This window comes from Colletotrichum lupini, chromosome 4 (genome assembly GCF_023278565.1).
Source record: "Colletotrichum lupini chromosome 4, complete sequence".
In the NCBI taxonomy this organism is placed as follows: domain Eukaryota; kingdom Fungi; phylum Ascomycota; class Sordariomycetes; order Glomerellales; family Glomerellaceae; genus Colletotrichum; species Colletotrichum lupini.
The window spans coordinates 6,246,746-6,260,668 of NC_064677.1; the positions used below are offsets into that span (position 1 = coordinate 6,246,746).

General features: G+C 52.5%; 4 protein-coding genes across 4 annotated transcripts; 2 read left to right on the forward strand and 2 right to left on the reverse strand.

Moving 5' to 3' along the window:
* Positions 1-1,737: 1,737 nt before the first annotated feature.
* On the forward strand, positions 1,738-1,944 carry CLUP02_08979 (uncharacterized protein; the record flags this gene model as incomplete). The annotated part of the gene is made up of 1 exon (XM_049287960.1): positions 1,738-1,944. One exon carries the CDS (start codon positions 1,738-1,740, stop codon positions 1,942-1,944), a length of 207 nt encoding a protein of 68 aa, XP_049145103.1.
* Positions 1,945-2,459: 515 nt separating this feature from the next.
* On the reverse strand, positions 2,460-4,058 carry CLUP02_08980 (dolichyl-diphosphooligosaccharide-protein glycosyltransferase 48kD subunit; the record flags this gene model as incomplete). The annotated part of the gene is made up of 4 exons (XM_049287961.1): positions 2,460-2,885; positions 2,946-3,649; positions 3,710-3,820; positions 3,917-4,058. The coding sequence occupies 4 exons, from the start codon at positions 4,056-4,058 to the stop codon at positions 2,460-2,462; spliced, it is 1,383 nt and encodes a 460-aa protein (XP_049145104.1).
* Positions 4,059-4,626: 568 nt separating this feature from the next.
* On the forward strand, positions 4,627-4,984 carry CLUP02_08981 (NADH-ubiquinone oxidoreductase 9.5 kDa subunit; the record flags this gene model as incomplete). The annotated part of the gene is made up of 2 exons (XM_049287962.1): positions 4,627-4,819; positions 4,938-4,984. 2 exons carry the CDS (start codon positions 4,627-4,629, stop codon positions 4,982-4,984), a joined length of 240 nt encoding a protein of 79 aa, XP_049145105.1.
* Positions 4,985-5,401: 417 nt separating this feature from the next.
* CLUP02_08982 (beige/BEACH domain-containing protein) lies at positions 5,402-13,532 on the reverse strand (the record flags this gene model as incomplete). Its single annotated transcript, XM_049287963.1, has 2 exons — positions 5,402-5,434; positions 5,493-13,532. 2 exons carry the CDS (start codon positions 13,530-13,532, stop codon positions 5,402-5,404), a joined length of 8,073 nt encoding a protein of 2,690 aa, XP_049145106.1.
* Between the last annotated feature and the right edge of the window lie 391 nt (positions 13,533-13,923).

Here is a 13,923-nt window from a genome sequence, read left to right on the forward strand (position 1 = left end):
TTAGCTTCCATACTCTTGCTCCAAATGTAGATGTTCGCTATAGTATTGTCAACATGGGTACCATCGAATTAGGTCAAGGATTACGCGACTATTCTGCTACTGCGCCCTGTTCCAAAGTTTTGATCGCTCGCTCCTTGGCTTGGAGAGCTGTCCTAGAGATTTGCCGGAGGAAAGTTTCTACGGCGATATTGTAAGCGGAATCGTTGAGGAAGAAATAAAAAAGGAATCATCAAGTCGGCAATCCAACTTTCTGCAGTCTGTGAACGGCTATCCTGTTCGTCATTGAATTTTATCAGCTCTCGGCCTTCGCGAATGAACTCTCGCGGATACGCCGAAGATAGTATGCACTGCCTCTCATAGAAAAAGGCACTTCGTACTGCCGCCCTAAAATTCTGCTGCCCTATGATAGTCGAGTGATGCCCACTAGTCGGTGTTCAATGAGTCTAGCATTGAAGCTTGACATAGACAGAGTCTTGTTTTCGGCAGGATTTACGCAACATATTCGATATTATGGCGAGTCATGACAAAAGCCAGCAGGCAGACAGGTCGCAGAATTAGACCTTTGTGTTCAATCCGCGTGTAAGTAACGCAAAACTTGAAAGAAGGTTATAAGCCACCGCCTACACGCGTATTGGATCCGGGGGCCCAGGGCAAAAGCGCCTGGCGGATTCTACGACCAAGCTCAGATGAAACATTCTATAAACTGCTAGATGGCGCCAGTAGATCCGTCCTCGGTAGGTCCATCCCCAGTGGACTCATCTCTAGTATATCCGTCTCTAGTTTTTCACTCATTTCTACTCTATATCGAGAGTGTTCATGGGCGAATGTGAGAAAAATGAAGCCAGAGAGACATATGACTTATTATGATTTACCACATGCTAACGAATGCGTATATGGCCAGACGTTCAAGGGTCTTTCTGGCGTAATGCCCGCATTTTGCCCGACAGAACGCGACGAAGTCCTCTACCAGCTGGGCGCTCCCTGGCGTACTACGCGCTGACTGCGAGCCGGCCCTGACGAACCAACCACCGCTACGCGTTGAGAAAGACTCGTCCTTGGCGCAAAAAATCGGCCATCAAAGAGGGGTGCAAAACCATTAACAAAGTTGCTAAACTATAGAAACTCATGAGCTACCTATACGTCGGCCTTCAATCGTTCACCAACTGCTCTAAGGAAAGTACCTTGATATACCTTTTCGCGATCCGTTAATTGATAGGGTAAGATGGCCTTCCTCAGAAATTTGCGGCCTGGCATGAAAGAAGAGCAGATTCTTAGAGTATAGTCGAATCAGGTGAAAAAGGATGTCATGATGGAAGTCAAAGGGGCGCAAGGTTCAGGGTCTCGACCAATGAGGATGTAGCTTGCAGTCTCTTGGCCATTCTTATTGCCAAATACGGCAAGTCGAGGAACCAACTCGCCGCCACTTAGTGCCGCAAGGATCGACAATACTCAGTGTCCGGCGCCTTGGAAACAATGATTGCGGATGACGGTTGACGTCAGCTCAGCACTGATGAGTGGTGTCTTTGAGTCGACCTTTATCAAGGTCTTTCCTCACTCCCCAAGCGAATGTTAAGAAAGATAAAACAAACGTTGGCATCTGCCAGTTGCTCTCTCTTTGCTCAACGAACAAATCCATATCTCTCATTGCAATATCACACCTCAAAATCCTCAACAAACAAAGATCCATTATTCACAGAAAACCAACCTATACCAATTCGCATACCTGAGAAGAGGAAAATGGGCTCATCAAGCAGCAAAAACAGCGACCCCTATTGGTGGGGCTACATCGACGACGGTAAGGGCTGGACGGCGCGCCCCAAATCCGAGTACATGAAGACGCCGGCGTACAACAAGCAGCTGCGCCGGCAGATGAAGCAAGAGTCTTTGGCAAAGGGGGGAAGCGGTCACATCTCCATGGCGGAACAGTCTCGGAAACAGTGGTAGCATTCGCTTCGTCGAGGCCTTTATGGGAAAGCCTTGTCAGGTAGTCAGGTTGATGCCGCAAGCTTTGCTCGAGGCATGCCAGATGCCAGAATCTAGGTGTTTCACATCATCGTACATTCGATGAAGCCATCCTGAAGAAGACTGTCGGTTCGTTGATACAATACGGTCATTCATTGTAGACGTTGCTCAAGGCCAAATTCTACAACAAAGACGAAAGAGAAGATGGAAGGGTAATCAAGACAAACACGGCAAGACACTCTAAACGTAAAAGTCATTTGATACCTAAGCTTTTAGCCCCCTTCACATCAGGAGGCAATCCTATAGCCAGATGTACACTACAGTTACAACGCTCCAGACCACATCACATGGTCGTGAAAATCCAGGTCTCATTTTGTGCTCGCTTTCTCTATCCCGAGGTTCCCATGAGCGAATCATGGCCCACCACAAATCCTCATCTCTGTATCTGCATATCCTCGTTCTTCATCTTAAGAAGAACCTTCTCCCACCTGAGATATTTACTGTGTCTTCTTGGTCACAGTCGCAGTGCCGGAAGGCGCACTGTACATCCATACAGCCGAGAACAACACAAAGCCGGTGACGGTGGCAAAGATGCCAGACAACCAGGGCCAGGCGCCCGAGATGACGTACGAGCGAGGCCACTCATCGTGGGCCATGTGACGGACGGAAACGGTGTTCTTCTCCTCGACGTTGGTGAAGAAGGGGCGCTTGTAGTTGACCTTGAAGTTGAAGATGCCGTGCTGGTCAGGCAGGATGAAGGAGGTGGTGTAGGTGGTGGCGTCGGCGGTGCTGGTCTTGGCAGCGAGCGGGATGCGGTGGAAGGGGGAGAGCATGCTGAACTCGAGCTGGAGGTCGTCACCACTGGGGACAGTGAAGGGGGTCCACTTGTCCCAGGAGTACTCGGAGACGGAGATGGAGTAGGTCTGCTCGGGAGGTTAGCCTTTTCTTGTTCTTCTCTGAGCATCCGACTCAGAATAACTTACGACTTCGTTCTTAATGCGGTAGAGCTCGGGGTTGGTCTCGTTGGCAGCCTCGTTGAGGTAGTGCTCAATGTTGTTGACGCGAAGGACACCAGTCTCCTGGAAAGTCCAGCCGGCAACTCTCTTGGCGAACTCGCGGTTCCAGGTCTTGACCTCCTTGCCAGCAGCCGCGGGCTTGATCTTGGCGTCGAACCACTTGTCGCTCAGCAACTCGGCAGATCCAACGAGAGTAAAGCGGGCGCTGTTGCGCGCCTGAAAAGCGGAGACGAGAGCCAGCTGCTCGCCGGCGGCAAACAGGTCGCTAGCGTCGACGACCTCGGCCTGCTCCTTGGGGTTGTAGCTGTAGGCCGTCTTCGGGGCGCGCAGGATCGGGGTGAGAAGCTGGCCGGCACCGAGGACATGGCCAACGCCGTTGGGGAAGGCAATTACCTCGCCGTCCTCGTGAAAGAAGTTCTTGACGCCGGCGCGGGGCGACTTGGGGGCGGGGATGGCGAGCACGTCGTGCTTCTCGGAGGCGCTGACGGTGTCATAGTTGAAGTGGTCGACGACGAGGCCGGTGCGGTCGGCGGGGAGGGCAATGTCGAGCTCGGCCAGGAGGCTCACGATGGAGGTCGGGACGGTCGACTCGGAGGAGAGGGACAGCAGGATGTTGCCCTTGGCGTTGACGAACTGGAGGAGAATGTTGGGGGTCAGGTTGGGACCGAGACCTGGAGATGCCATTGTAAGTATAGACTCCATAGATCTCGAACAGCAATTGAGTCGCATACCCTTGCTCTTAGACGGGAAGAGCAGAACGTGGTCGTAGACACGCTCGCCGAGCTTGAACAGCTGCAGAGACTCGCTCTTGGGGGTCTCGTATGAGATGCTGAACCCGCGGCCTGATTTGATCAATTGGTTAGCTAATCCCATTCTCTCGTCTTTCCATTGCTCTCATTCACGAGATTTTGCATGATCTCAAATAAGCTCCGACGTACTTTCCAAATCTCCGAGGAACTTGGAGTATCCCTCCTTCTCAGCAACATCGTCGAGAATTGCCAGAAGCCGGCCGCCAGTGACGCTAACAGCGTGCACAGCGGCAGCCAGAAATAGCAGACAAAGCGAAAGAAGAGACCGCATGATTGACCAAATTCAATGGACAAATTCGTAGGAGGAGGGGTGGTGGACTGGGAGGTTCAGGAAGAAAAAAAGAGAAAGTTGGGCGCACAGCTGGGGTGCGTTGCGTTGCGTAGCTGGCTGCGCGGGAGAGCTTGACATGCACTTTTGGGATCCGGTGCATGTGTCTTGAAGCTTGGGGATACGTAGCCGTTGCCAAGCTAAGGTAGTGGTCGGAGAATCCCCGGCAGGCGGGTGGGAGGTCCATTCCTGGGACCTGAGGTGCCTGGCCTGAGCTTCCCGTCTCGCTTTTCAGCAGGGGTACGTACCTACCCGCTGTGTGCCTCAGGGACGTACCTCAGAGAGCGCAGGTTATTCCGACGAGGTTTATCCGACCCTGGCCGGGCCCCGGGACTCTTGCGGCTCCATTCTGAGCTTCGGTCATCGTGGAAAGACGTCCGCCGCCAGCGATAGCAACAATCATTTGACGACACACCATACGGTCAATTGAGTACGTCACGCCGAGGAAATGCATCGCCGCCTTCTGTAATTTAATCGCATAGCTAATTGTCAATTTCATAGTACCTAAACAATGTCCTCCGCTGCATCTCCCCGATTCTGGGCCGGGCCCATTCGCTACTGCCGCTGGGCATCCCGCGAGAAGCCAGCCTACTTCTGGTCCGTCGTCCTCGGCGCCCTCGGTCCCATCCAGCTGGCCGTCGTACCTCCCGTCAGAAACTTCATTGGCGACTACAACGCTCCCCCCATCCCCGTCACATACCCTGGTGAGTCTCGAGAAAACGAAAACACCGCGAAAGGCCGATAGGGCTGGCTTCCCTCCCTCTTCGCGGAGAACATGAAAAGGAAACAGGCGCAATGCTAACGACGCTGGATATTACGCAGTTCCCGCAGGACCTAGAAAGCAGCTGACGGGCTATGACGACGAATGAACCCCCGCCGCAAGACAAAATCTAGAAAAATCCAAACATTCGGCGGAGGAAGGAAGCTATTGTAAATATGAACGGCGTTCGGGCTCTAGACAGCGAACAAGGGATGAATTGGCTATTCGGGCGAGCTGCTGAACCGAAGCTACAACTTGCGGCTCGCGGGTTGGAACTTCCACCCAGGAGATGATCTGTTTTGAGGCTTATGCTGTACACTACCAGTCACGCGAAGTTGCAATTCACTCGTGGCCTACTTCAAGTCGTTCAAATGCGGCAATGATCATTTACCAAGCGAGACAGAGCGAGAGAGAGGACGCCAATTCTATGCTAGCCTGGTGGAAATCCGCGATGCCCCCTTTATAAACTTGATCGGATGCGATTGCCACCCTTCCCATAACTTTTGTTGCCGGCAACGGCCAGACTCTATCTGTCCCGCTGGACAAGGTTCCACTCGTACTGCGCAACCGCGTTAGAAACCATAAGCTCTGTAAAGCGAAGAGTTGTGTAAACTTACCACTCGCCCATCATCATCTCCTGTGTAGACGCATTGCGGCATGGGCGTGATGCAAGTAATGCCTGCGTCGTAATTGGCTCCCACTTCTGATCGTGGATCGGTATGGTCCAAGCGGCGGAGCAGCTCCAATACCCACTTGCCGTTCTTGACGCACTTCTTCCACACGTTCACACGGCCTCTCTTGTGGCCGGTGAAGATCAGGCAATTCTCAACCCACTCGTCGCCAGCACTTTCGTAAAATGCACAGGAGTGAACGTAATCGTCAGGTTCCGCGCACACATTCTGGTCGACGAGGACTGTCCCGTTAAGGGTGTATAAGATGAGGTTGGGGCCGGATCCAAGCATGATCTCGCCTGAGACGTCATTGATGCGGGCGCACTCCACGGGCCGCGAGAGTGGCAACTTGCGGATGAACTCTAGACGGTTAATATCCCAGAGGAAAGCCTGGCCATCCGTCGACGCCGACACAAACGTGCTGAAGGACTTGGACACGGCTATGTTCGTCACGGGAGCCCGGTGACCAAAGAGCGACGACCGAGGCAAAAGATCAACTACTTTCCCAGGCGCTGTCTGCACAGCGTATACGGAGATGACGCAGTCTTCTCCCGCTGTGATGAGCGTCTTCGAGTCTGCAAAGATGGCGCAAGATAACTGTCCAATGTGGAGATTCTCAAATAGTCCCGCGGGCTTGTGGCCATCAGCAAAGCTCTCAGTAATAGTCCTGTCAGGCTGTCTTACCTTCCGGTTGTCGCTGAAGAAGAAGCGGACACTGTTATCGGCATAGCCCCATTCGAGGAACTTGTCGTACGGAGCAACGTTCAGGCGGAAAGGTGAGGCACATATGAGGCGGTCTATCTTTGGCGAGTAAATCAAAGTTGCTACTCTCTCGTGGGATTCTGGGACTTTCGTTAGTTGAGACCAACCTGTGTGGAAATGAAGCATACCGAGCAGTGGGTGGGATAACCTAGTCAGAGCATAGACCGAGGTATCCAACCGCCGTATTGGGCAAGAAAAGTGCTCGCGGCCAGGATGAGACCTAGTGAACACCTGGTGAGGAGTTTGGCCAAAGTTGTGGATGACGCCGGCAGTAATACGCCTCTCTTGAGGATCGCTGATGTTGTCCAGGTCCGTTGCTCCACGGTAAGAGAGATGATGGAAAACATTGAGGTTGTCTACAGCTGCGTCCCCTCTCTGCTTGTACCCAAATATCAGGTCGATCCAGTTGTGCAGGTGCTGGCTGACGTAGGGACTCTCAAGTGCTTCGCGATGCTTGGCAATGAAGATCTTGGGGTCACCCTTGGCCCAGGGAGGCAGGACAACATTATTGACCTTTGCTCCTGTGCTTTCGCGATTGCCAAAGTTATACTGATTGATGTTCGTCAAGAATTCTGGGAGGCAGAAGAATTCCGGAATCAGCTCTCTGACATCGGCCTTGTTGTCGCACGAGGCAGACTTCCACGCGTGAGGAATCGACTGGAACAGACGGTCGGCGTGATCAAACGATCCGCCTTGAAGGAGGATATAAGACTGAACGAAGGGTGGAAGGCGAATGAGATATGAAGACACGATCATAGCTGACGAGTAGTGGGTGCCGTAGTGGAACGGAGTTTCACCTATCTCTGCCAGGGCATCGTACGACTCCCTGAACCCGGACACACGGCCAGCGGTCTGCGCGCCCATCGGCTTTGAGAGGTCTCGGAAAGTTGCCGGATCGTTCAGATTGAGCTCCTCGCTCGTATAATCCGCGAGAACCCAAGGGAAGACGGGGTACTGAGTTAAGTCGTTGAATGTACGTCCTGCCATCGTATTGACCAGCATCAGGTAGTGGAAGTTGGACATTTCTCCCTTCTGCCACTTCTTCATGGCGGGATTCCAAGGTGTGGAGTTGAAGATGCTTCCAAACTTCGAACCAAAGCCTTGGGGCATCTCTTCTGAGACCTTCAGCGCTTCAAGACGCCAAGCATCCTCGGGATTCGGAAGTGAACTAGCGGAGTTTGTATGCGGCGCCTTGTTCATTAGCTTGCCAAAGACCTCGTCTCTCAGGATCGGGTTCATGGACGTCAGTAAGTAGCTGCGTCCATCTGTGAAGAAGACCTCTATCGCGACGTCTCGGAAAAGGAATCTTCTCTTGGAGATACTGATCACATCATGCCACCTCCAGCTGCGAGATTCTTGTTCACTCCGGCTTGAGCTCTGGCGTTGCTCCGTCGTTTTGGCGTCCGTGATGATCTCCGAGAAAGGGTCTCGTTCCTCAGGAGGTGCCTGCCAGGCATTGACAATCTCTCCAGAAGCACACTGGAAGACGTTGTCCATGATATATAAGGCATCCTTGCCAATGATAAGAATTCCCTCACATCCCTCAAGACCGACGATGCGGGAGATGTTGTACACGGCTTGGACTTGGTCACCTTGTTCAAGCCGCCTCATAACCTTGCGGTTCTTGTCCTCGAAGCCATCATCGCCTTCGTTGGCATCGTTCGGATCGTCAACAAGCTCAAAATCTTCTTCGGCGCCTACGCCCGACTCATTTGCCTCCGCGTCCTGGTCAACATCCGGCGGGATATCGGGGGTTTCTGCACCATCGAGACTCGGAATAGATTGTACACGTGATGATGCCGGTGTAGCTGACTTGATGGGCGACGGTGCGATCTGCGCGGGGGCCATAGCAGTGTTGACTTTCAGGGCTGAAGGAGTGGAGGGCTCTCCTGCTCTCCTCTTCGGTTGGTAGTCTGAATTCTTCTTGGAATAGTCAGGCAGAAGCCTCAGACGCATCCGGTTGCGTCCTTCAGTCCGGTCAAGCTTCCACTTAAGCTGAGCTTGCTCGCTGAATACAGCACCCGGGCGTCGCAGATCATTGTCCATCTTGACAAATGCCGCACCCAGGAAGGCCATATCATCCTGCTGGTCTTGTGTCAGACGCTGATGCTTGAAGTGCTCGCTGGTAAAGATGCTCTTCATCCAGGCCCCGTTCGCCATGTCGTGACGGAGGAGGATGTTATCCACGGTAAGTGCCTCCGTCTGCCATGCTTTCAGTCGATCTCTGCGCTTCGCTAATCGGAACTTAGCCGAATCAACCGTTCGCTGGTTTTCGACAACGACAAACTCCTCCCAGATCTTTGATATGCCACCGAAAAAGAATGCATCAAGTGACGCACGGTGTTGGTCCACCCATTCGATGAAAGCCTCGTCGTCGATTTCGGTGAGCTTAACAACGAAATCTTTCGTCAGGTGCTGCTGATCTGGTGCTACACATTGTCTGAACAACACCTTGGATTCATGGGGCTTCTGGACAAGCATGATGCGCATGATCGTAGCTGCAGCAGACCTGATGGATGTTCGGGGATCAACCAGCTTCGAGTACAATTGATACCAGAACAGCTTCATGTACTCCTCCTCATTCGCTAGGCAGCCCAGAATCGGAGCTTGCCAGTAGAGAATGTTACTCATGAATTCCTTTGCGCTGGCGTTCGGCGTGTCTGGATCGTCCAGTTCTGAAAACCGCAAGAGAAGAAGCTTCAAGAATGATTGACGGATGGTCCCAACGGCTTGACTGCACAGGCGAACGCTCTTCATGGTCGATACTTCGGACCTTTGTAGATACTCCAGCACCATGCCAGCGAACTCTAGCATGGGCTCAGTACCGTTAATGAACCAGCCCTCAAAGATGGTATCGGTGACGTGCGCCGCAAGTCTACCCATGTTGGTAAGAACCTTAGGCTCGCTGAGAACCTTCTGATTCGCTTGTACATGGCTTCCAAGTTGTTGAAGCGTCTTTCTCAGGACAAAAGACTCGAAATAGGCTTGATGCTCTTGGAAACCTGGCGGGATCTTGAGGAAGAGACCGAAGCCAGGGAACTCTTTGCGCGTAAAGACTTGATCTATAAAGACACTGACGACCAGATCCACCATGCTGTCAAGTGTAGCGCTGCTTGACTGTTGAGAAGCGACCTTCTTCTTCGGTGACATGACAGGTGCAAATCGGACCGGGCTCGGGGCCTGAGGTGATGTTTGATTGGTGAGCAGAACGAAACCAGATGCTTTCCGCAGAGGTGTTCCACGAGGGTTCCCTGCCAAAGCAGCAACTGCATCTGTGCTCGTCGTCCGCACGATGGGGCCAGGCTGAGAGCCGGCAAGTGGGCGAATCATCACATCCCCGCCCTCAAATGTCAGAGCTGAATCTCGAGAGTTGAGCTCCGTATCTGGCGTGACAGCATCGGTGCTAACGATGATGGGATAACACGCCCATAAGAGATACCTCACATACTCAGACGCCAATGCAAAGTCCTTGAAGTCGGCTGACCGGGAGTGCAAGTCTGCCAGGAATCGGATGACAGTCAACAGCATGGGCGCGTGATTTGAAATCCGCTCGCTATCACGCGGGCCATTCTCTGATACTACGACGAAAGTCAGCATTGTCATTCCCGTGCATAGGGGCAGCGACTCACTTCTCGCATCTAGACCCCTAGTCTCCATGGACTTGGCCCGGGGCCGGGTTTCTAGGCCTTCGAATCCGCTTGCTTGAAGATGATGTGACTTTTGAGGAGAATTTGGGTCCTCCTGATGCTTCATGACATCCTTCAAGCCATGTTGTAGCATTGAAGTTATGACTTGCAGACATTCAGGATAGAGAACGCGAGCTCTTCCAAAGGTTTCAAGTAAGCTGGAAAACTCGAAGTTGCGTTCCAAATCCACGTTCGCCACGTCAAGTCCGAATAGGATGCTGAAGCAGATTGGCCACAGGGAGGGAATGTGCCACCAGCGTTTAAGTCGATGCGCCATGATGGTGAAGCCACCAGTCTTACCGGAGAACTTGGCCGTGTACGTGGAGCCGTGCGTGATGAGAAGTCTGGCCAGGATCTTGCTGCCATATACTACCGTTTCGGGATCGTCGTTGGCCAAGAGATATAGCAGCCACTGGTCCATACTCAATAAATATAACTGTTTATCCTTTTCTCCAAATGGTGGTCTCACCTTGTTCGTCACCGTTCTTGCAAACTTGCGGATGTTGGCCAGGTTGCCCTTTTCGCAGAGCAGGTTTGAGTACATTCCCAGAATCTTGGCACCGAGTTGTTTCTTGGTCAGGAACCGGGAGGGGGACGTATTCGATGTGGTATTGGAGTCGAAAGTTGCCCGTCTGGCATATCCGGTCGTGGGTGTTCGGGCTGTGGCAGACACAGGTCTTGGTGACCTTACCAGAGAGGCTGTTGGCGAGTGGAAGGCATACGTGATGAACAAGGCTAGTGACCTGTGCACCTCTGCTGTGTAGTTGCATTTCACCAGTTGCTCCAAAGCAGCCATGAAGTGCGGTTGCACCTCCTCGGAAATCGATTCTGCTTTCATCGCGTCGAGCAGCCGTTTAACGATTCCTTTCATGTCGCTTGTCAGCAGTGCCGATGGCTTTGATCTGAGGGTCGACCCACTCATGCGCATTAATCTCCTATTAAATTGATGATACTTGCTCTTCACTGAGAACGTCACGAATTGCTTGTAGTATAGCTCTTGGGTGATGGAAGCTGATCGTCTCCAAGTGTCGAAATCGATAAGCAGAATGCGGTACGCCAGAGGATTCACAATGAAGGACTCCAAAGGCTCTGCATGGTTATAGCCCACAAATTCGAGGACAAGGCTTAAAAGCTGAAAACTCAATCTGTCCCGTTCTTCACTTGAAATCGGTAAGCGTAGATTGGCGCTGTCAGCACCCAAGTTGACGGTATAGCCCAGTTTGGCTCTGAGAAGCATGCCGAGGATAGCGTAGCCATTATCACGCTCCATCGCCTCGCTGTTTCTCCAGCTCTTTCTGATGCACAAAAACGTCATCTCGACCGCTCGAACAGTTTCTTCTACTGAAGTCGCCCTCTCAACAATTTTCAGAGCCAAAGGGGTGAAGCCTGCAAGGCGCCAGAAGTTGTCGTCGAAATAGGAGGGCATCACCACCACGGGATTGCCAGATAGAACAGCAACACCTTGGGAACGTGCGAGTGCATCCAGAAGGTATGGCAGGGCAGCGTTAATCGCAATGGCTGAACCGCTTCTATGGGTCATTTGAATGAGATTCGTTGCTGCAGGCCGAGGCAGTGCACGGTAAAGCTGGGTATCTTGATAAACGCCATCTTCTCTGAAGACACCTGTTGGGAGTATGCTCAGTAGAATCTTGCTTTCTGGTAGGAGGCTGCCAGCCTTGTCTCTGATGGCTCTTATGATATCGGAACTCTCATCTCTTCCAGGATGGAAAACCTCGTTTCGTAGTCCTAGGCTCGCCGAGGCCTCGTAAGTCTGGAAACCGCCTAGGCTATCTTGAAAGTTGCCCTGGTATTTTGGGGAGAGTCCGTAATGAACAGCCAGGAAGTCGTCGCTTAGGGCGTCTTCAAAAAGATGGGCTGAAGCCAAAGACCATTTCGAAAAGACCAGACCGGGACCAACTTGGCTGGAAAGATCTCTTGGAGTTCCTAGGAATGCCTGAACAGGATGTTGCTTTGCGTTCGTCGAAGCAAATGATGCGAAGCTTTCGGTACTAGCGTTGGCGAGTGGTGGCGGCGAAGGGTATGCACACTTGATCTGCTCAACAAATTCGCCGTTGACGTATAGTGAGGCTTTGCTTGCAGTCATTGTTTTTGGTCGTCGGTGAACAAGGGCAATATGGTACCATTGCTTGTCCTTGAATGACATCCCTTTGAACCTGACGCTTGGTCGGCTGGAAGTGACCGAGGTCTGTAAGATGAAGTTGCGTGTATCTCGCTCAAGATACATGAGGAGAAAGCATGTCTGACTGGCATCAAAGACGCCAAAGAGGGTTGTATGTGAGTTGGGGTCAAAACGATCCACACGAATCCATGCCGTAAAGGTATAGCCTGGAGATGAGCTGGGAGGAAAAGACCGGCCGAGTGTGGGTAATTCGATGGACGAGTGGCCATGCAAGGAGAGGTCGAATTGAAAGAAGGGCGGGCCGCTATACGTCGAAGTCATCTCCAAGCAGAACTCTGAGGCTTCCGGCAATTTGCTCGCCAGTAAGAACTGGGTGTCGGCGGGCTGATTGAATCCCAAGTACATGAGCTTTTTGCACATGATGAGGAGCTTGTCCTTCTCTGCTTGGTCGAGTTTGGCGACGGGGCTGAACAGCACGCGGAGGAATCGCGATAATACTCCGGTTGCGTGGAGAGCTGCAAGATTGAACATCGAGACGGAAACTGCGCTTGACATGATCTCCAAGACGACCATTGAGCAAGAGTTGGCTGGCATATTTTGCGCTCGCGGAATAGACTCCCAGAAGCCCACGACAGCACGCAAAATTTCAGGATTTCTGAAGAAGGCCCGTTTCTGCATGCCATCGCGCACTGCCTGGATTACGTCCTTTCGTTCTGGAACTTGCGGCGTTTTTGGTTGCTGAGCATCGTCCTCAGGGGGCTCCTCTGGATCTGTCGAGTTCTTGGCATTTTCGTCCTTCGGTTCTGAACTTGTCGCAACCGATTGGCAGATGGCGTCCATAGTCTTGTCCCCGAGTGAGAATGCTAGCAATTTCCCAAACATCTGACAGTTGGTCCACAGATCAGAGTCGCTTCCACCAAGGCCAACGCTGGCAATAGTCTGCTCGAGAGCCTCCCATCCGCCTCCTTCCACCCTGTGGCGAAAGTATCGCTTGTTCCCTGGATGGCCCAAGAAGGCAGCGGCAAAGACGTCCAAGACAGCTTCGAGCAATCCAAATAGACCTTCTTTCTCTTCTTTGGTCCGGCGTTGGGGGTTGTAAAAGCCCGAGTAGGATCTCAGCACGTCGAGGAGCCTGTTAAACCCGTATAGGTGCCTAAAATCGTCTTGGGGCGGGCTCGGGGGTTCGGTCGCGGCAATGTGCTGTCGAATCTGACGGAGGCTCTTGATGAGCACGGGAAACTCGGGATATCCATTGTTGGTTCGCCGTTGTGTGCTGGACGTGAGTGTATCGAGGAGGCCGCGCAGGATTTCGAGAGCTTTCGAGTTGGCGGCGCTGGACGATCTGGAAGACGCCGAAGTCGACGAGCGATAACGCCTCGACACTTGTAAGGTCGACATGTTTGATTTCTGCTACTGAAGCGTTTCCCTCATTCCAAAACGTTCAATCCCAGCACCCATCGAGGGTCCAGGCAACGGTCCACGCTAGTCGGCATCGAAAGTGGGATGCGGCGTGGGATCGAACGGCAGCTCGCAGCTGAGGGTACCGGTCGGTGGGGGATTCGAGTAGTATGTGTAGTGGATGTGTGGGTGGAGGTTTGAGGTGGTAGAATAGTACAATCTCAAGGTAAGGAAGAAGCCGCAATTTTCGAATATCTTGATAATAAAAAAAGAGTGATTCACCTTGAACTTGCTTCGATTTCCCAGTGTTGCAGCTACGCGTTATCGCAAAGACGGAGTCGGAGCTGATGCTTGTGAGTGTCAGCCTTGAGCAGTGAAGTGTGGCTTGCAC